We start from the raw sequence: 21,101 nt of genomic DNA, 5'->3' as shown, positions 1-21,101 counted from the left end.
AACCCACAAAGAACTTGTCCAGACTTTAAAATCGAAGTGCATTTTTTTTTTTTTTTTTTTAAATAAACAAATGTCCATTAAATTCAAACAATTGTCAAATGAGTTCACAAATCACAAATATGTGTCGTCTATATATATCACAGAGCTAATAAAGTGAGACAGCTGCAAAAAGGTTGGAATATGACTGAAAAGTTGTTAAGTAAGTAAGTAAGTTTCTCATAAGTAATTATGGGGTTCCACATGGCTCGGTGCTTGGGCCTATTCCTTTTACCCTATACATGCTTCCTTTATGGGGACCAGAAAGCTTAGAGAGCACAACATAAACGTCCACTGTTATGCAGATGACACACAGCTAAATTCATCCATGAGGCGAGATGGAATAAATCAGGTTGTTCAATTCCAGGAATGTCTCAATCCAATAAATAAGTAAACGTACTTAATAAATAAGCAAAAACACAACATCTCACATTCACAGGGCTATAAAAACAGAGAGAACAGCAGTTCTGCACATAGTCAACAGCTCATACTGCATCAAAAGCGAAGGAGAACAACTACGTCTTAAGACAAGCAGGCTGCGAAAGACCGGTCCCCTCTGAGCTTCAGCCTAGTTTTTGGAACAGTCAGAAGCAATTGATCAGCATATCTGATCCACAATACCTTCAGAGAGGTAGGGTGAAGCAAGGCTATGCAGACATTAAAGAGCAAAGAAAATTATTTTAAAATGGTTCTTTTTTGACCAGGACATGTCAGAACAGCCTTCTTCCACCTGCGGAACATACTGAAAATTAGAAACATTAAAGGATGCTGAAAAACTAGTTAATGTATTTACTGCAACTCATTACTATCAGGATGTTCCAACAAGTCTGTCAAAACCCTTCAGTTAATCCAAAATTCTGCAGCACGAGTTCTGACAGGAACTAGAAAGAGAGACCATATCACTACAGTGTTAGCTTCTCTACACTGGCTCCCCGTACAGTTTCAAATTAAATTTAAAGTCCTCCCTGTCACGTTACAAAGCACGTAATGATCAGGCTCCATCATACCTTAAAGAACCTCGCTTTTTGATAAAGCTTATAGTTAAAGCAGGCTCAGGGAACCATCTCTTAGTTATGCTGTTATAGACCTAACCTGCTGGGGTGGATACATTCTGTGGTGCACTCACACTCAGGGTAGGAATATGACTTTATTACATGTCATTAACCTTGTTCTTTCTCGTTTGTGTCTTTCCATTCTGTCCTCTCTCTCTCCCTCTCTCTCTCTCTCTCCCTCTCTCCACATCTTGCAGGCTGCAGGATCCAGATCCAGTTTTGGGACTACTGTTATTATTATCATTAGTAGTAGTAGTATTGCCATCATTATTATGCTATGATTAAAAGTTATATGTTTAATGTATATCAACAATATGCTACTGCATGTATAAATTCGTACTATGAATACTACTACTACTATAAATAGTACTATGAACATGTCATTACAGATTCAGAACTGTCCTGCACTTATAAGTTGATACAACTGCTCCTGGTCTCTCTCTTATGCCTCTATAACCCTCTATAACGACTGATGTCCAGTGTTTGTTCATTGTGTGAACTATCGTGGTTCTGTACTCTCTATAATATAGTAAAGATGTCTGCCTTACTATTTACTGTGCCTTGAGATAATGTATGTGGCACTATACAAATACATTTCAATTGAAAAGTCAATGCTACTTCTTATAAAAACCGGTTCATTGAGCAGTTTGACGGGATAAATGCTTCTTGTCCCTGCACTGCTACTGTATACACACAAACACTCCCTCAGTCTGGCCTGATGAAAGTGCTGAACAGAGCTTGTTTTCAGATGAAGGACACATCATACAAATATTGTTACTGTATCTTCTTTGTGTTCAAAGACTCTGCAGAGGCGGAAAAATACCACCAACAACAAAACATCACCAGAGATTATGCGCTAAAGCTCTACTTTACGGTTCTATGATATCGTTTGATCATCAGATACCTTTAGGAGACCTTTGTTATGAGGACCAAAACATAATATAGTGTTTACTCTATAGAAGCTTCTCTTAAACCAGCACCTTGAGACTCTGTATCACATCTCCTGTTAACCGTGTTACTGATGTACCCGAGAATTGGAAAGGCACTCGACATATGTGGGCTGACAAGAAAACAATCTGTAATTGCGTCTGTCCATCTCGCAAACACTTTGTTTCCCAGTCTCACTCAAGACCATATGGGAGAGCTACCAAGTTCGTGATGAAGAGTGTGTGCGGAGGCTGACACAAAGAGTCAATGTGCTCTGAGACAAAAGAAGCCTGTCATGACACGTAGTGCTCAGCAGACAGGGAGGAAAGGTGTCTATCACACAATTGTGGTGTGCCACACATAAACGCTCTCCATTTCTGAGCCTTTTTGTAAGATCAGCTCCTTCTCCGACAGATCCACCTCTCTTAGCGTTAAAAGCGGAGATGAAATACCTGAGCTATTGGCCAGACTTTCACAGAGTTGGAAAAACAAACGAGTCCCCAGTTGTTAAAGGGTCTCACTGGCAGCAGATGTGTTTCCAGGCTCCTGTTAGACAGACATAAGGAGCTGATCAATGCAGGGGAGGAGAAGACAGCATAGAGGTGATGGAGATACCTGCCATTGCAGCAGCACCTGCTGATCTGTTACTGACAAATACTCTCCCCGGGACATGGATCTTCTCCTGCTCCCTCCCACTGAGCTGGAGCAGACAAAGAGAGACGGACAGAATAGAATGCAAAAAAAAAAAAAAAAAAAGCTCTGAAGACATCTACCTATTTATCTTTAGCTTCAAGCTTCGCTTTTAGTATAATGTAGATGGAAAGACTCCAGGCCCAAATAATATCCAATAAAGAGCCCCCCTCCTTCAAAAAAGGAGACATTAAGGGCACATAACATGAGCTAAAGTCATTAACTCACCATGAATGAGCAGCTTTTATCTCATTTACTTACAGTTATAAAACACAGTATGTGGCCTTATGTGCTTTATCATTATCCTGTTTTCAATCACAGGTTGCGTCCAAGGACAGAAGAAATGCAGTTGCACTATAATCTTGTTTGTACTCTTTTATTTAGCCTTTTTTTCTCTCTTAACATCAGGATGGCAATCCTTCAAGTGGACTGAAAAAAGTCAAGTTCTATTTTTATTGCTCTTTTTTTTTTTTTTTACTACTCATTATCAAACACTAAAAAGGCTAATACAACAGAGGAGACAGACTTGCTTTTGTGCATCAGGGAATAATATATACGTATATATATGTGTGTAGCTTATTTCAGGCTGTTATTTATACATACATTCTTACATAAATTCTGCAAACAAACAACAAGCACAAGGAAACGCGATAATTATGGTAAACTGAAATACTATAATAGTGTCATAGTATAACAGGAGCAAATAACAAATAATACACAACGAACATCTATTTTTCCACATACTTCCCATGCAAAATCCACACAGGCCTGAGGCAGAAAAGGCTCCACTGTTGTGTATGTTTCTGCAAAGCTGTCAATAAAAAACTGATTCCGCCTTTCAGACAGTTCCTCCAATCAACATGCAGAGGCCCAGCGTCCTTGCCCGGCCACTCCCCCATCCACTTTCACAGAAGCCCAGCTTCCATGGAAGTGACTATTTTTTGTCCAATCACCGTCAAGCTCACCGCAGTGAAAAAAACCTATCCTGTGTCATCCCATAGAGAACATTTGGTTTTAATGCAGAGGCTGCTACGGTAACGACAATCATGTAAGACAATACAACACATTTGAAGACATTTTAGAGAAAGCTGAGCTTCCCTTACTGTCTATAGAGAGCAATCACCACTGATATATACATATTATATATGTATCATATGTAAATATATATATTATACATATAATACATATATAATATAAAACCTCCATAATGTTACCTATAAGCTGCAATTTCTTCCCCAACTACCACTGCCTGAACAGCAGCTCTGTGCTGTGACCGTGCATGCACGTACACTCTGAATTCTCACCTTTCCCAACCTCGTTTCAGAGAGGTTAAATGTATCTGCCATCACGTATCAGCAGTGTGGGAAGAACAGAAAATAGCACAGCCACTGCCAAAAAAAAATGCAACCTCGAGAAAAAGAATCAAAAGAAAAATGTCTGCTATCAACTTCTTTGGGTGAAAGCATACAAGACAAGCACACTCATGACATACCTTTGACCTTTGAACCTTTGTGTTTTTAGGACTAGCCTTTTTGTGGCAAATGTGACAGTAATTCTAGCGAGTATGTCACATAATAACTTGTCTGACATCCTGATGTTAAAGGTTTTAGCATGACAATGTGTCCAGTGAAGACAGATGAAAGACGGTGACATTGAGGAGGTTGTACAGAAAATACTCAGCTGCAGATTTGTGTTTCTCAGTGTTATCTGCAATTCAGGGTTTTGAAAAGACATTTTTCAATTTCATTTGAAGCATGTTTATTCGAAGGCTCCCATTGTGCCGTGTCCTGTTTTGAGAAGGTCTTTTCATTTTGGCCCAGAATTTTACTTTTTTTCCTACAGCACTAGCTCAGTGAACACTAAGTAGACAAAGCTAAAAAAAAAAAAAAAAAAAATATTTTCCACGTGGCCTGGTGTATTTATTTTTATTTTATCCAGGGGCAGCTACATTTAGCAGTTAACAAAAAATAAATAAACATCATGATGTACATGTTATGTAACCCTGTCCCATTCAGTTCAGATAAATGTCAAACTTGCATGTGATTGATTATGGAAATATGACTCATGAGTTGGTATGAGAACCCCAAACATGCATATGCACACACACATAACTCAGTAATATGGAATCTGGAGAGTGCTGAGAAATGATGAATATCTCCCACAGGCTTGGCGATAAATAAGAAATAAACACATCCATCGAAACCAATCATGCAAACCAGTGCTACCTGCAGAGGAGGAAACCTTTATTGTGAAGTGGAGGCAACCTCAATCTCTGGAAGTGCATGAACAATGTGGCTTCTTGGGAAGGAATAGACTTGGTTTAACCCCAGACATCAACATTCATCTCAGATGCACTCAACTCACAGTGGGTTTGTTTATATCCACAGTTTTTGCAACAGAAGGCCAAAAAAAAAGCAGTATCTTAGAGTGTAACCTTTAGAGAGTACTGTGCAAATGTCTTAGGGCGCCACCAACTTTGTTGTTTTTATCTGTGTTAAATTCTGTCATTGACAATCACAGCACATACTGTATATATTAGCGAACAATGAGTACAATGTGCATATGTACTGTTCAAGCATGTCTTGAATAAACCTGCAGTAATAGACCTTATTCACAGCCGATATAACCAATAAAAGAGGCATGGTGGTTAAGCACTGCTGCCTCACAGCAAGAAGGTGCTGGGTTCAAATCCCGGTCTGGGAATTCTCTGCATGGAGTTTGTATGTTCTCCCTGTGTGTGGGGGGGTTTTCTCCTACAGTCCAAAAACAAGCAGATTTGGGGATTAGGCAAATTGGATACTCTAAATCATGGGTGTCAAACTCTGGCCCGCGGGCCAAATTTGGCCCGCCGTGTAATTTCATTTGGCCCTTGAGGCAATATAAAATTAACATTAGAGCTGGCCCGCCGGTATTATACAGCGGTATTATAACACTGCATTCACCGCTAATTCACTGCTGTTGTTTTGTATTCATTGTTATTTTATTTTCAAATTTATTAGCTTGTGGAAAAAGTTAATGTTGATATTTACCTCAGAAGGCTGCAAATAGAAAAGAGGCATTCAATTTTTTATTTAAATTTTATTTAATAAGCCATTGATGTTTTTTCGTTTGTTTTTTGAAAGTTGATTTTGCACTTTTAAGTTATATAAGCGTTGCTTGTTCCATATTCAGCAAATCAGTATAGCAAACTGAGCAATAATTAACATTTTATTCATGCACTTTCTCTTGCTACTTCAAGGCTTGAATGTTTGATTCATTCATTATTGTTATTTTATTTTCAAATGTATTATTAGCCTGTGGAAAAAGTTTATTTTGATATTTACCTCAGAAGGCTGCAAATAGAAAAGAGGCATTAAATTTTTATCCATCTATTATCTACCGCTTATGCTGTATTTAAGGTGCATTCAATTTTTATTTAAATTTTATTTGATATGCCATTGATATTTTTTAATTATTATTATTATTATTTGAAACTCGATTTTGCATGTCGCTATAAAGTTATATAAGCCTTGCTTGTTCAATATTCAATGCAAAACTTGTTTTGGTCCCTATTAAAAGGTTTATTTGTTCAACCTTGGCCCGCGGCTTTGTTCAGTTTTAAATTTTGGCCCACTCCGTATTTGAGTTTGACACCCCTGCTCTAAATTGACCGTAGGTGTTTGTGTGATAGTGGATGGTTGTATGTCTCTAAGTGTCCCTGTGATGGACGACAAAGTTTTACCAATAACAGAGGTATGGTGGATTAGTGGTTGAGTTCTGGGTTCTGGTGGTCATGAATGATTCGTTCGAAAGAAGTCGTTCGCCGGCGCCGTCACTCACTCGTGAATCTTCGGCAAACGACGCCAGCCAACGTGCGCTGAGCAGGGAGGGAGTGACAAGTCTGCATAACTGTGTCTGCCGTGCTGCTGTGATTCTTTCGCGCTGTCAGTCGACTGACCCGCGCACGTACTGACACACACTGAACTGTGGCTGTGGACGTGAATCAAATTCACATTGCGAACAAACTGACACACAGGGAACTGGTGAACTGTGGCTGACGAACAAACTGACACACAGCGAACTGGAGAACTGTGGCTGTGGACGTGAATCTCGTTCGCGTGACGAACGAACTGACACACTGAACAATTCGGTGAACGAATCTTTTGAACGAATCATTTTAATGAACGGATTCTAGTGATTCAGTACACTCAAATGAACTGACAATCCCATCACTATCAGGTACTGAGATCTGTGACATTCCTGCTCTTCACAAAGAGTGAAGCAATGTGAGCAGTTGGAATATGGACCTAACGATGCTACCAGTGTTTAAGCTGGTTTAAGTTACAGTACACACTGGAAGTCATGTTAGTCATGGTAGTCAGTTTTCTATAATTAGCGCCCGAGCACTCACACACTTTTTGGCACACAAATCATTGGCACTACCAATCACTGAAGTCAGTAGAGTCTCAGCTGCTGAGCAAGCTTGAATTTGGGATTTGCACGTTTCATGAATGAACAAACTCGTCTGAGCACGATAATGAAAAAAAAAGGTATTGCAGATTCAAAATGCCGTGGCCATGACAACCATCAGCATTTTGGCAAATTCCGATCATTCGTGCCCTGCCCTTTGCCGTACATTGACCTATCAGCTCAAAACTTCATACGTGAGACAAGAGACCTGGCCTGAAAACATCAGCACGTGAAAACTATAGGTCAAGGCCATATAATGCCTCCTGCTGGCAGCACAGCGGCTGTTAGGCCCGCACAACGCTGCTTGAAGCTTTAAATCTTCCAAAAAGGCTGTGGTGTTGCATTCTCGAATATGTTGAGCAGATTAGAGAGAATAAGCTGTTATGGGCTTTTTGCTGCTTGAATTTGAAGTTCCAAGTTAAAGAAACAGGACAGCTCAGTAGTTTCATTCACATATATTCATGCATTGATGACGCTGGAGCACTTCGAAATTTTACTATTTGCTCAAACGCACACACTCTTTCTGTCGGGGATTAAACTGTAAACCTTCTGCTTTCTTAACAAATGTTGTTCCTCTTGAGTCACATCATCTCTATTCTTCTGCAGAGGGTTGTCCCCAAAATGTCTGGTTCTCCCGGCTCTATGGAACAGCTCATTGCTTTGGTTTTTACCTTCCCGCAGGCAGTTTTTTTATTATTATTTATTTTTTGTCTGAAAGGCTGTATAAAAAAAATAAAAAAAACCTTGCATGACCTGTCCAGCGACAAACAGGGACACAAAGTTAATGACTGGCTGGGGAGCCATGCAGGCATTTCCCACAGGAGTTGGAAAAAGAGAATATAAAGGAGACAGGACATTGCAATTTATTTTTTCTGACGTGAGAAACAACATGAATCTAACCGAACAACAACATGTAGAATCCCTGCTGTCACCCTGAATGTCCCAGAAAAAAACACACTATAATCTGGCTATATAATGTATCCGCTGAGGTGTTGAGAAACATCATCTCTATTAACTAATTTAATTGTTTTGTCTTGATCTATTTTAGGTTTAACCTGTGGAAAACGGTGCAAAATTGAACAAATATTCAAATCCAAAGATATGGGACCTTCCTCAAGCTTCAAACCGTCTTACAGACAGTATAAAGTCTATCCTGAAAAGCAGTAAAGTTTAAGTTCTTGAGATGATATGCACCAGCTGATTTTACGGCTCAATCCCATTTCACCCACTGCCACTAATGCTTGTCTCCACCCCTCCACATTGCTGTTCACGTGTAGGCATAGTGCGTCCCAATACTTGATGCGGAAGAATAGGAGAGTGAAGGGTAAAGGTTTTTTTTTAAGGTTTTAAAGGTTTTTTGTAGATTAAAGCTATACTTTAGCTATAAGCTATAGTTTATATATAAACTAACCACAACAATGTGTTTGCAGTCTCTTGAGCATACAATAACCGGTCAACCATCATTGTTTTGTTTTTGTAGTTAATGATATGTTGAATTGCCAGCAACAACATGTCACATCTGCTTACGTGATGAGGTGTCACGGTGTAGGGTTGTCCCATTTTGTGGGGCGACATTTTATGCAGTACTTCTTGTAACTCGGTCTAAGTGGCAATGGTGAGGGGAAACAATGGGAAATTGGGATTGTTCCTGTCAAACATTTTTTTTCACTTAGTTGTGTCACGCTTCATGTGAAAAGTGAGGTTGCATCAAATTTCACAGAATTAGTTGTGCTGTAATTTCACTACAAGGAACAATGTATTCTATGCACACATGGATTTATTTTAATTTGCCATCTTGCAATGCCAACAAACACCCTTGACAGTGGGCACTCTGAAATAGATGGATGGTCTTTGGGTCATTAAATGTAATCACCACTGCATAGCGCAAACTGATCAGGACAGCTATAATGAGCATCTGTGTGTGAATAAAAGCATCAGACTGAGAGGGTCCTGTCCTCCAGGAGGTGGAAGTCAAAAAGCTGTCAGGGGATCCAATTATGGTCAAGTTTCTTGCCACCCCACACAGCACACACACAAATGCTGTAATGCCCCCGTAAACCTTCCTTCTACATTTAAGTTAAGCTGATTTGCCTGCAGCATTTGTTAATATTTGAACGCATTGCCGCAGGATGCATACAAGGCCGCCTTTAAAACATGAAGAGAAGTGACATGGTACCTTGGTGGCAAAGAGTGTTCCTGAAAACTTGACAAAAGTCAAATACACAAAGTCCTTGTGTGGCTTTGTTGCTGCTTAACTGTTCACACCAAACTCCCAGGCCTGCTGGGAGTGGATCCAGGTAGTGACAGTGACTGAGAGGTGAATTAACCAAAAATGCAAACAAATTCTTACTGAAAAGGATCAGCTAGCGCACACGTCTGGTATTTTGAATCAATTTCTGAGGGCCAGAGCACATTTATCAATCGGGACAACTCAATAAAGTTAAATTAAAAGAACAAAGTCTCACTCTCATTTTTTTTTTTTGCACCTTATGAGAACCACCAAGTGTGAAAAGATCTTTACACATTCCTACAAAAGAGTTAATGTCAAACCAGAGTTTCCAACGGAGCTAATTCCATTTACAGAAAGTGCAGAGCACGTGCATATACTGTACTTCAGCATCATGTGCAACTGTGGTTCAGGGACAAGAAAAAAAGACTAAAAGAGTGAAGGAGAAGTCAAAACGTGAGGGAGAATTGCAGTGCATATTACTCAGTGTTACAGCTGCAGCCTAAACTTAAGAAAAGTCTCTGTGTGACTGTGTGGAAGGTAAAAACTTTAGGAACAATAGACTGAGCACATGAGGGAAATAGTGCTGCATACATACTGGAGTGTTTGGTTCATCATCAAACAATGAATGGACGAGTACATTTTAATTATTAATTAAGCATATTTTAGGTGATCCCGCCATGAATTTGCTCGCACACAAAAGAAGGAAAATCAAAGTGAACCATAGGAGCACCTGACCTGACATATGTGTTGTATCAATGCAGTAACCCCAGAAAAAACGAGTGCGATGCAAGAGCTGCCAGCTTCGGCAAAGACACTCTAAAACGCAATCAAGTACACAATGAAACTCAGCCCTACATTAACCTTGCTACAACACCCCAGGGATTAAAATTATATACTGTACAATTCCCATTCACGGTGTCCTGTTTACCTTTTATGCACCACTCGGTACTTGGCAAAGTGCGCAGTCACAGAAACAAAAGCCCAGAGCTTGTAAAGCAGCCACTTCACAAGACACTGCTGTAGTAAGAGTGTAAGAGTTTCAGCTGCTCTTCATGATGTATATAAAACTCAACGCGTCTACAAACAAACGCTGAAAATGAAAACACTGACCTTTAGGAGGAGAGATATGTTTAGGATGTCATTGAAATAAATGACCTGTGGTAGATACGGATCAAAGTGGAGTCCAAATCTGCCAAACAAATAAATATCAGATTAGTGTTTTTTTTGTCTAATATAGGGTTCCTCGTCTTAAGCTGAAACTCTCAAAGACTAAAATGAAAACTGAGAGCATTTAAATATCTGGAACTTGTCTGGTTAGAGCTTGAAACATAATAAAGCTTGACCAGCTCACAGGCTAAACAGATTAGTTATGGGATAATTGACTTCTAATCACATTTCTACAAGAAGAAAGTTGGGTGTCTGAATATATTCAGTCAGAATATAATTGAAATGGAAGACATAACATTTAGTTTCCCACTCAGAATAACTGTCAGTTAGCAGAAATGCATTGTTTATGGGGGGAAATTAAGCACGTTAGTGCTGATAATTAGTTTATAGCCCATAATAATGAAGTACAACAAAAAGATAAATATGCATGCTTACCTTTATCCACTTCTAATTTTATTCGTAAAGCATCGCAGACTTGCTTCTGAGTTTTCTCATGCCCTTTTCCTAGTAAAAAAAACAAAAAACTCTTAATAAATAATGTAATTTCACACACAGATGTGGCTTAAAGTTGTGAAAAACAAGTCTTACATACGTGATTGTATTTTATTTTCGCAGTAACACATTAGATTCAACCCTCTGCAAGTGAAACAGGTGGCTGAAATTATTAAATGCACACTGCATATAACCAATTTACACATTTTGCTTCAAATTCTTTTCACATTTACTGCAATTAATGCAATAACTCCGTTCAGCTGCTACACCAAGGTTCATTTCACATCACTTTTAATTGTGTGGCTCATGTGAATGCATGTAAATGTAAAAAGAAAACACACTGTAACTTCACGTCATAGAGACAGAAAAGACAAAGCTGAAAATGTATATTTTGGTTTAGGGCTGCGACAAATGAGTATTTTTCAGAATTTATTAATCTGTCAATTATTTGTTTGGTCCATAAACTGTCAGAAAATGCTGAAAAATGTTGCTCACTGTTTCTCAAATCTGAATCTCAAATTCAGATTTAAGCAGTTTGTTGTTACTGTATATGGAGCAAAGAACCCACATTTAAGAAGCTGAAAAATCATTAAACTTGTTTTCATTCTTAAAAACAAACCTGAATAGTAATTGCGTAATCGTTTCAGCATTATAGTTTGGTTTGTGCATCAGTGAATTGGTCAGCACATCCACAGAATTATGTATTATTTATCTAAATACACTATGTTTAATAGTAAAGGACCATTTAAGGACCTTGGTTAAAACGTGTAAAGGTGGCAACAATGTTGGAACTTTTATACTTTTATGCTTTTGGTGTTCTCTTTGATATTACGACACATATATTAATGACAGTGATGCTTTAAAGCAGTGATGCAAAGGCAACTCAGCAAATTAAGTAATAATAATAATAAAAAGACACATTAAAAATGAGCAGCATGTGAACATACAGCGCAGTTACGGCAAGAAGACATGTTTTTGTGAATGAACGTTGACATGTTTCATACGTCAGGTAAGGAGTTGAAATAAAGTTGACGAAAGTTGAAACAGAGATGGGCGATCATTTATACTTAATCAAACAGTCAAACCAGTAGAAGATGCCAATCCACAAGCCAACAACAAATAATTAATCACAAACATTGCAAATGATCCAGCACCAAAAAACAACAGCCGGAGAAGCCAAAGTATCATTTATCAATTAAGCCTCACATCAGCAGCAGAACACAGAGAAATCAGGACGACTCAATGACGTGCAAGTTCAAAAGCAGTTCTAAACTTACCTGATGAAGTGATTGCAGACTCAAAATACATGACAGAGGAAACTTTTCCTGAAAATCCTCAGCAGCCGACGTCATGGAGCTTGTCTTCCAAACTCCAGATGTTAGTTTGGAAGACTAAACTCTTCCAAACTGTAACATTTGTCCACAAACAGACCACGTTTGAAGATGAGCGTGTTCACATCCATGTAAAGGCAATGGATGAAGGCAAAGGTTTAAGGCAGAGAAGTCCGCTTACTTTAATTACTCTACATCAGGTGTGTCCAAACTTTTTTAAAATGAGGGCCAGATTTGATAATGTGAAGATTTCCGGGGGCCAATGGTCCCTTCATAACTTTTTTCAACAGTAAAAGTTACACACAAATGCACTTTTTTTTTTTCTTTTTTTTTTAAACAACAATTTTATATATTTTAAATGGCAATGTAACCAAATCTACACCACGCAGGATAGAAAAAAATATCTGGAGTCATCATAACATCATGGTGAAAGTATCTATAAGTCGGTTACAACTGGGTTATAAAGCCAGGACTCTGGTTTCAAAGCTCAACGCCTCGTCAGCTGAGCTAATGGGGATGACACATGACTAAAATCAATGTTCTGTCCCACTCAATTCCGGGCCATAAACAATTAATTATAAAACTGAAGCTGCTGGCTGTACAAAATCTTACAATCCTACGAGCCACACTTCCAACATAATTAGAATAGAATAGTCCATAGATAGACCATAATCTTATTAAGATTTTTTTTTAATGAGGCTATCATATTATATATATTATGTTTCTTTTTTACATTCACAGCCACTTTATAAAGGTACACAGGACGACATCTCATAACAACCAGGTTTGTAAGGTTCCACAACATTTTGTCTTTGAGAAATAGTCGTCCGCATACCCTGGCTGTAACGAGTTGTTATTTGATTTACTGTTGCCTTGTTATCTTTGAACCAGTCTGACCATTATCCTCTGACCTCTGGCATCGACAAGGCCTCGTCACTCTGACTGATCTGCATGTGACAGCGAAAGTGCCAGCATGTGTGTCCGTACACCCTCATCATTACTGCTGGACCTTTAATCAATTCTGTGGGAAGATCTGGTTTTGACATTAACCCGTCTTTATGTTTGGAAGCATGTGCTGAACTCTAGCACACTCGGAGTGGAAAATATGACATATGAGACTTGGCTGCTGCTGCTGCTCACTAGATATTTTTCTGTAAACTCTGGAGACGGTTGTGCATGAAATTCCCAGTAGATCAGTTTCTGAAAGAATCAGACGAGTCAGTGTGGCACTAAAATCAACTTTCTTTCTCATTCTGATGAGTTTAAACCTCCACATGTCGTCTTGACCACGTCAACGTGCCTAGACGCATTAGATATTTGCATTAAATAAATTATGATTAAGGAAAAATCATCGTCAAAATGGTGTATATATTCTTTATGTCACGCAGAAAAGCTCATCTTACCTATAAAAGCAATCTGTGTTCTCGGAGTAGCAGCACTCTTACAAAATTACAAGCGTGAAAATGTTCAATTCACATTTGACAGTTTATGATTAAAGAGCTTGGCTTCCTTTTCAAAAAGAAAACCTTTTGCACGTCATCTCCCTCTTTACCAAATTAATGACGGTGTCATGCTAATCTTTGGGCTTGGCAGCCTGTTACCCACCCGTCATCACGGAAATGTGTAACCTCATCAGAATGTGGACAATATACAAGGTGTACAGAGGTTGTATGGTTTGTAATGAACAGAGATAAGTAATAATACTCAGTTTAATTTATTTTACAAGAAATGCCTGCGCTTCTAGGCATTTCCTGTCAAGGAAAACACAATAAAGCCATATCCAGGTCTATCTATGTTTGGCGTTTCCTCAAAATGAAACTGTTATTGTGGAAAACTCCAAGCCCCGTATTACACTAAATCCAGGTTTAACAAAACATCACATGAAACAATGTTGTTGTTTTTTTCACAATCATACTTTATTTCAACATAACCTCAACCAGTAGATAGTGGAAAACAGGAAAACAAACGGAGAATGAGGTTTTCTTTCGATCTTACACTGAGATCAGCAGCATTATGTTTGTATTGAAGAATTGCTGAAGGTCTGTGATCCAGGTCTATGGCCTGCACTGACTGTTAAAGTTGTACCTCTCACCATCAGGTCAGCATTTTCACATGTGGTCTCTCACTGAAAGCAGAGCAACATCATCTGTACTCTACACTTACACAAACCATGCATGGAACTGTGATAGAAACGCCCTCTTAATGAATACAGTGTGAGGTCACAGACATCCAAAGGAAGATTAGATGAACACTTCCGTCAGATCTTTGGTTCAACCTTTACGTGTGCCTCACATTACTTCCAATAAAGAATACAAAGTGAAATCAAAGTAGGTGTAAAAACGTCAAAGTAGCTTTTCACTCCAGTCTAAAAATATTTCTAGCATCAATAAACAGCATCCTTTTAAAGTGCTTCAGATCATAGATTTCTATTTGCTTTCTATTTTATTATTTGCATATAAGGGTACTAAAAATATAGTGCAGCTTTCCCTCAATCACTATGCTTCATACAATATTGCACAGTATTCTGGAGACACTGCTGAACACCAGACAGGAGCTCAGACTGGAGATGATGAATACAGCTGCATTTATGGCTCATGCTTTATCTGCTAACATGTTCAAAGTCTAGGCTGCAAACAAAAAATGACAAGAGTAACATCTTGAATGGTGAACTGAGAGCTGCTGTTAACAGTTCATTAAGCTGTTTGACCAAAACTGCTGCTGCTGGAAAACACATACTCAAAAACACATGTAATTTCAAGCTTTGGATTTGATTTTCAAACTCATCAGGAGCAGGTAGAGGTGGCTAAACAATACCTCCTCCTCATGGACGATATTAAACCATTTCAAACTGCATTTAGCCGCTTGCTTTAAAGTTGATATTAAAACATGTTGCAAGCAGTGGCTTTATTCAGCAGATACATATATAAATATATATAGCAGGATTATTATAACTCATTTGCAGTTTTTTTTTTTTTATGCAATGACCTCTTCGGGTTTCTCGCAGGTCGCGAGAGTGTGCAGAGTTAAGGAGGAGTCGCTCTGTTGTCCTGCTCGGCTGATTGGCAAAGATCAGATCATGAGCACACCTGGCCAGTTTCTCAGAAGCTCCTCATGCATGCACAAACACAATTCACTCATCCACACGTTCACCTCACCACTGACTTACTGATTAAGAAATAAATAATAAAATAAATCACTTGAGTGGCTGAAGCTTGCATGGACTTCCTGTCCTTGTTAAAAGTGTGGGCCCCTCCGTTTTATTTATTTTTTTTAAAGCGACATACACAATATTTATTTTGATAAGGATATAAAATTGCACATAGCAGCTCCAAAGTAAAACCTAAAACTAAAAATAGATCGAGCTAAGGCCGTAGTCCGACTAAGACGGGCAATCAGACAACTTGCCGATTGACCGTATCTTGCTATAAGCTAGCGCGTTTCCTGTTGACCTTTACGTGACAGAAAAACAAAAGGTGTTTCTGTATGTTTCGTACCTGCTGTACATGTCTTTTCATCGGTCCAAAAGCGGGTCTCCTCCACAGCTGTCCACAGTATGTTCTTTTCTGGCAACAGAACTGTAGTTTATACGTCGTCTCCATCTACTTCCAGGTCAAAGACTGGGGAGGAAATATTGGTGTATCTGCGTAACGCCAAGTCTGACTTCAGTCTGACTAAGCCTATACATGCAGGAGTAATGGGACTATGAAATGCATTATCCCGATATGTTAGCCTGACTAAGACTAGCTCGATTTTAGTCGAACTAATGTGTTTACATGACATTAAGAAAAACGAATAATTGTCTAAGTCCAACTAAATCTGACGTTTAACCTGCATGAAACAAATGAAATCTGATTCAAACCACATTTAGAGGCAGTTTGGGATTGAAATTCAGATTTCTGCGGATGCTCTGGCTGCTCAAAGCAGACATCAAATTGCCTTTTGCATAACAAACAACATCAAAACTGGTGATGGAAATGCTGCATCCCTCACTGCACAGTGATGCGAGCTGTGACTGATGCACAGAACATTGCTATATACGCATACAGGCTTTCTCTTGTGCAGTGGAGGAGTTCTGCATCGAGAGCAGCTGTTTGGAGAGTGAGACAATGAACCTCAGGTTTTTCCTGCATCCTTGTTTGACAGCCACATCACAAACATAAGTACGACATAGGTATCCTGCATGAGAGCAAAGCAACCCAATGTGAACAGGTTGGTTATGCCTGGACACAAATCAGATTTGATCACTGAAAAGATCATATTTGGGAGAGAGAAGAATCCAATTTGCCTGCAGTCTAAACATTGCCTTACGAGTCAAGTATATTGGTTGTTATGCATCACTGAAGTGCAAAAGAAATTACTTCTTAGACCGATTATTGTACAATAAGTGCCAAAGTGCAGTTCTGCAGCATTTGGAGTAATAATACAGAGCAGCACGGTCCTTTGGTAACTCTTTTACCTGCTGTATTATGCAGCTTTGATAGATTGAATTCAGAGCCTGTATTAGAATTGATCCAAGTCAATGCAGAGGGTTTTCAGCCCAGTTGTGGTTGTTTTGTTACAGCACAGCGAGCAAGACAGATTGTCTTGACTGCTAAACTGAGAAGAGACATTGATTTGGGGATGGGGGATACAGCACAGGGATAGAAGGATGGCATTGGCCCCCTCTCCCTGGCATGGGTCTGCTCTTGGCCTGTGGGCATTCACATCTCTGTGTCTCTCTCACACACACACACACATATATACACACTTCTATGAATGAACCAGTGGCAACCAGAGGTGTGACAAAAGGACAAACACACACAAGCACACACACTCACAGGCAACATTGATTTCCTGTTTGGCGTTACTAAGCAGTGAGTGACACAGCAGAGGGAATTGGGGTATTCACTGGACAACAATGCACACAAACAAACTATGCTATGTATTCTGTCGCCCTCTCCTCTCCTCTCTTACACACACCTTCACAATACCTGCCAGAAACTTGATCATAGTGCCATCTCCATTTTATCTCGTCTTCATCTTTTGTCTCATCTCTTTCCTGTTGCTCCAACTTAATGTTTCTCCTGCGCGACTTTCTCATCCCCCACTTCTTTGTTTCCAACTCCATTTAAAATATTTTTGTTTTGGTTGTTGTTAATGTTTGGACTTTTGTCCTTTTTTTTTTTTTTTTTTGGCTTTACAGAACAGTAACGACTAACTGCCCGGATGGTTTGGCACAGTGTTGAGCCACATGACGAGTAAACATGTTTTAACAGCCACATGGATCCACACTGGGAAAGTACACAAACAAAAGCCTTCTGCCTCTTTCCAGGTTAATCTGGAGACAGCCATCTTCTTTTTCTGGCTACAGTGGACAGATAAATCAATGGGTACTAGGGGAGCTCATTTGTGAGAGCTACCAAAACAACACAAACACACTTTGGTAAAAAAAAAAAAAAATATCAAGGTGTGTGTGTGCAAGTTGCTGCACTGTGGGAGTGTGTGTCTCTTTGAGTTTCTTTGAGTTTTGTCATGTGCATCTTTGTCCAAATGTGTGTGATGTGTGCATATCTATATATATATATATAATTTTTTTTATACGATACGTGTGTGTGTGTGTCTCTCTCTCTCTCTGTCTATACAGGGTGCATTATTGGGCGCAGCAGACCGGACAGTGCCGGAGGCGTACACCAAGCGGTCATGCAGCTTGACAGAGAAGAGAGCAGAGTTGCTGTCAGAAAGCCTCTTTTTAAACACACTGCTGCGCTCCGATATGGGGACATTTCGGAGCGTTTCACTACAAACGGTCTCCGCAAAGGAGAGATAAACCCGATTTTACAAAACTCCAAGTGAAACACCTGTAAAGCCCCAAAGGCTCCCTACCTGAAAATATCCCACTAATACCTTTGATGTTCCCAAAGTGATGTGCAAGAGAGCGAGAGAAGGGGGTAAGGTCGATGGCTCAGATACACACCGACACACACAAGGAAGCAGACTCGCATACTATTTTGCGGGACAATAACACTGTGATCATAGAATAACTGTATGTTTTTATTAGGGAGATAATAGTATTGCACTACTATCTTATTTAATGAAAGCTTAGGAGGATGAATTATAATAATATAATAATAATATGGTAATTATCCATTTTGATTCACAAATACTTTCATGTGAAGGTATTACACTGATGGTAGCCTACAGTAAATTCAAATGGCAAAGCTATAACCTGGATACTATTTTGTAAATAACATGGCATTACTGTAATATTTTCTTATCACCACCGTTAACGTTGTAATTACCACGTTGGAAAATTACAAAATGATTACCATACTATTATATGTTTTTAACTGTGCTCAAATCAGACCAAGGGTCACTTTAATGATAAAAGGCAGCAGATAATGTGACTAACTTCTAAAGTTCTCAGCACTTCTGGAACAGATGTATTTGTAGCTGATTCAAGTGACATTTTCTACATCCCCCCAGATGATGCGTCTGTGTTGTGATCATCTACGAAGGCAACTCATTATCCAGAGAGATACTAAATGAGCTTGGTTGCATGCTGTCTGCTTTTTCATCAAGGTTCCTGTTACTCCTCGCCATTTTCCATCTAAAGAAACACAAAATAGCCCTGAAATAATAACAGACCCTTCAAAGTGTAAGAGTACTTTGTGTGTCTGTGCATGAGTGTCCCTCATGAGTGAGTCTACATTGTACCTGAGCTTATATAAGTGTGTGAGTGCTTTATCAGGCTGCTCTTTTCTACATTATGAAAGCCAGTTTTTCACTTGTGTATGGTTTCTCCTAATTGTATCTCCAGCACCGGCATGATATTGTTTTTTATAGACCCATATTTCATCTGACTCAAAATTGCACAGAAGGTCTACGACCGCTTTTGCTTATATGTGCAGGGTTCAAAGTTTGACTGAGGATGGAAGCATAGCAGACTAAACTAAAAAACATACTGTATATGCAGCAACAGCGTGGGCACGCCGTCCCTCGCCTCTGTCTCATCTCTCACACTCACACCCACTTTCATACAAACATAATTTAATTTCTGAAGTGACAGCTTCAGAGAGCTTTGACATTTTTTTTTGCTTTTCAGTCTATAGCCCCAATTTTACTTCCACTGTTATTTTTACTTTGCTTTTCCTTTCTCTACCACTCCCTGTTTTTGCCCCATCCTCCCCTGGACCTTATACTACACTGAGAAAGGTCACGTTTGTGTCATTTCAGTGTTTAAAACCAAACGCTTGTGTGTGTCAGAGGTCACAGCTGTGTGAGAACAACTGAAGTTAGACTTTAAAATGCCTTAATAGCCAGCAGGTATTACACATGAATACAAAACGCTGACTAATACTCTAGTTTTTGCATAAGCCGCATTCAGGAGCAAAGCTAGTTAAATGAAGCTTTGCATTAATTCATGCAGGACATGTTAGTCATGTGCCCCATAGCTGTAATCAGACTGCCAGCTGACCACAATCTATCAGTCATGCTGCAATCACAGCCACTCTCACACTCACGTGCTAGCCCACTGCTTCTACTGGCAAAGCTCTGCCGCCACTACCCAGTCTCCACCTCTCGAGATCAGTTATTCAGTGTCTTGCTTGGGCTCACTCCTGTACTGGGAGTTTCCTGATTTGCACTCTCTGTCTAACTGTATTTTATTATTGGTGCAATAAATGTTATAATTATGCCTGGACATTTCTTGTGCATTGTATTGAAGTTGAGCAGAGGGTTTCGCAGACACTCACAAGATAAAACAATAATGCTTTTACCTTGGCTAGGTCAAAATGGGGATGAATGCCAACATGAGATTTATTCTACGTTTGAGTTTTGATGGATTTATGCTCCATTTGGAATATTTTCCTTGGGGACATATGATTGGCTCAAAGAGATTAAGAACTTGTTTGACCCAGGGTCTTTGACCATCGGGTCAGATTACACCAGGCTGGAGTCTTTTCACCGTGGGTCTCTGCAAGGGTCTGATGCTCTGTGAGGCTGAAGCAGCGAAGTGCGACGTAGAATTGGAGCCTGTGCCTGGGGTCCAGAGTTGAAGCAAGGAAGACCTCGAAATGGAGGGGGCAGCTGCTTGGCATGGTTCGGAAAAGGCCCTAAAGAGGAGCCCAGCTTCGGAGAGGCAAAGTTACCAGTGAACCCTGGCTTGAGTGCAGGGAGAGACACATGCTTATGAAGTTGAGGGGGCTGCAGCAGGCGAGGGCAAGTCGAACCAGCAGATCTTGGAGAGACAGTTCTGCACTGAGACTTCTGCAGCATCACAGTTGGTTCTCTCCCTTCATGCTGCGCTGCAGACCAAGCCACTGGTGCTGCACCCTCTCTGGCTGTTACCTCCTGTGGAGCCCTAGAGCCTGGAAAGTGTGAGTGGTAGCTGAGACGATTACTCCTCTTGGTGGTGTATGCTGGGGCAGTCATATCTGAAATAAGGCCTTCAAGAGGATGGTCAGCATTTGCACAGGTCCTTTCCTCTAACCTGGTCCTTGTGACATCACTGCGGCCCTCGGTGGGGGGAATTTTTGTTATTCTTCCCTGGTGGAGGTGCTCGTTGGGGCAGGGACTGTAAGGCTGTAGTACTTGAGGCTGCAGAAAAAGAGAAAGAGATATCAATAAGATTTAAAAAAAAAAGTATAAAGTCTCAATGAGCAGTTAGTGGACAATGGGAAGGACACCTTTCCCTTTACAATAAGAAAAACAGATATTTTTAGAAAAATTGTTTTGAAATATTCTCATTGG

At 39.7% G+C, this 21,101-nt stretch overlaps 1 protein-coding gene across 1 annotated transcript in view; it reads right to left on the bottom strand.

Annotated features, from left to right (window-relative positions):
- Positions 1-14,286: 14,286 nt before the first annotated feature.
- The window catches only part of ccser2a (coiled-coil serine-rich protein 2a), a gene marked incomplete at its 5' end in the record, with an annotated part of 42,888 nt that continues 36,073 nt past the window's right edge, over positions 14,287-21,101 (bottom strand). The window contains one exon of the mRNA XM_083897693.1: positions 14,287-20,948. Within this exon, the coding sequence (XP_083753819.1) occupies positions 20,313-20,948 (636 nt within the window). The 3' untranslated portion in view covers positions 14,287-20,312. The remainder of the gene's footprint in view (positions 20,949-21,101) is intronic.

This window comes from Microchirus variegatus (assembly GCF_963457635.1).
Source record: "Microchirus variegatus genome assembly, chromosome: 11".
In the NCBI taxonomy this organism is placed as follows: domain Eukaryota; kingdom Metazoa; phylum Chordata; class Actinopteri; order Pleuronectiformes; family Soleidae; genus Microchirus; species Microchirus variegatus.
The sequence above is the reverse complement of the archived record's forward strand: the minus strand, read 5'-3'. Positions and strand labels throughout refer to the sequence as shown.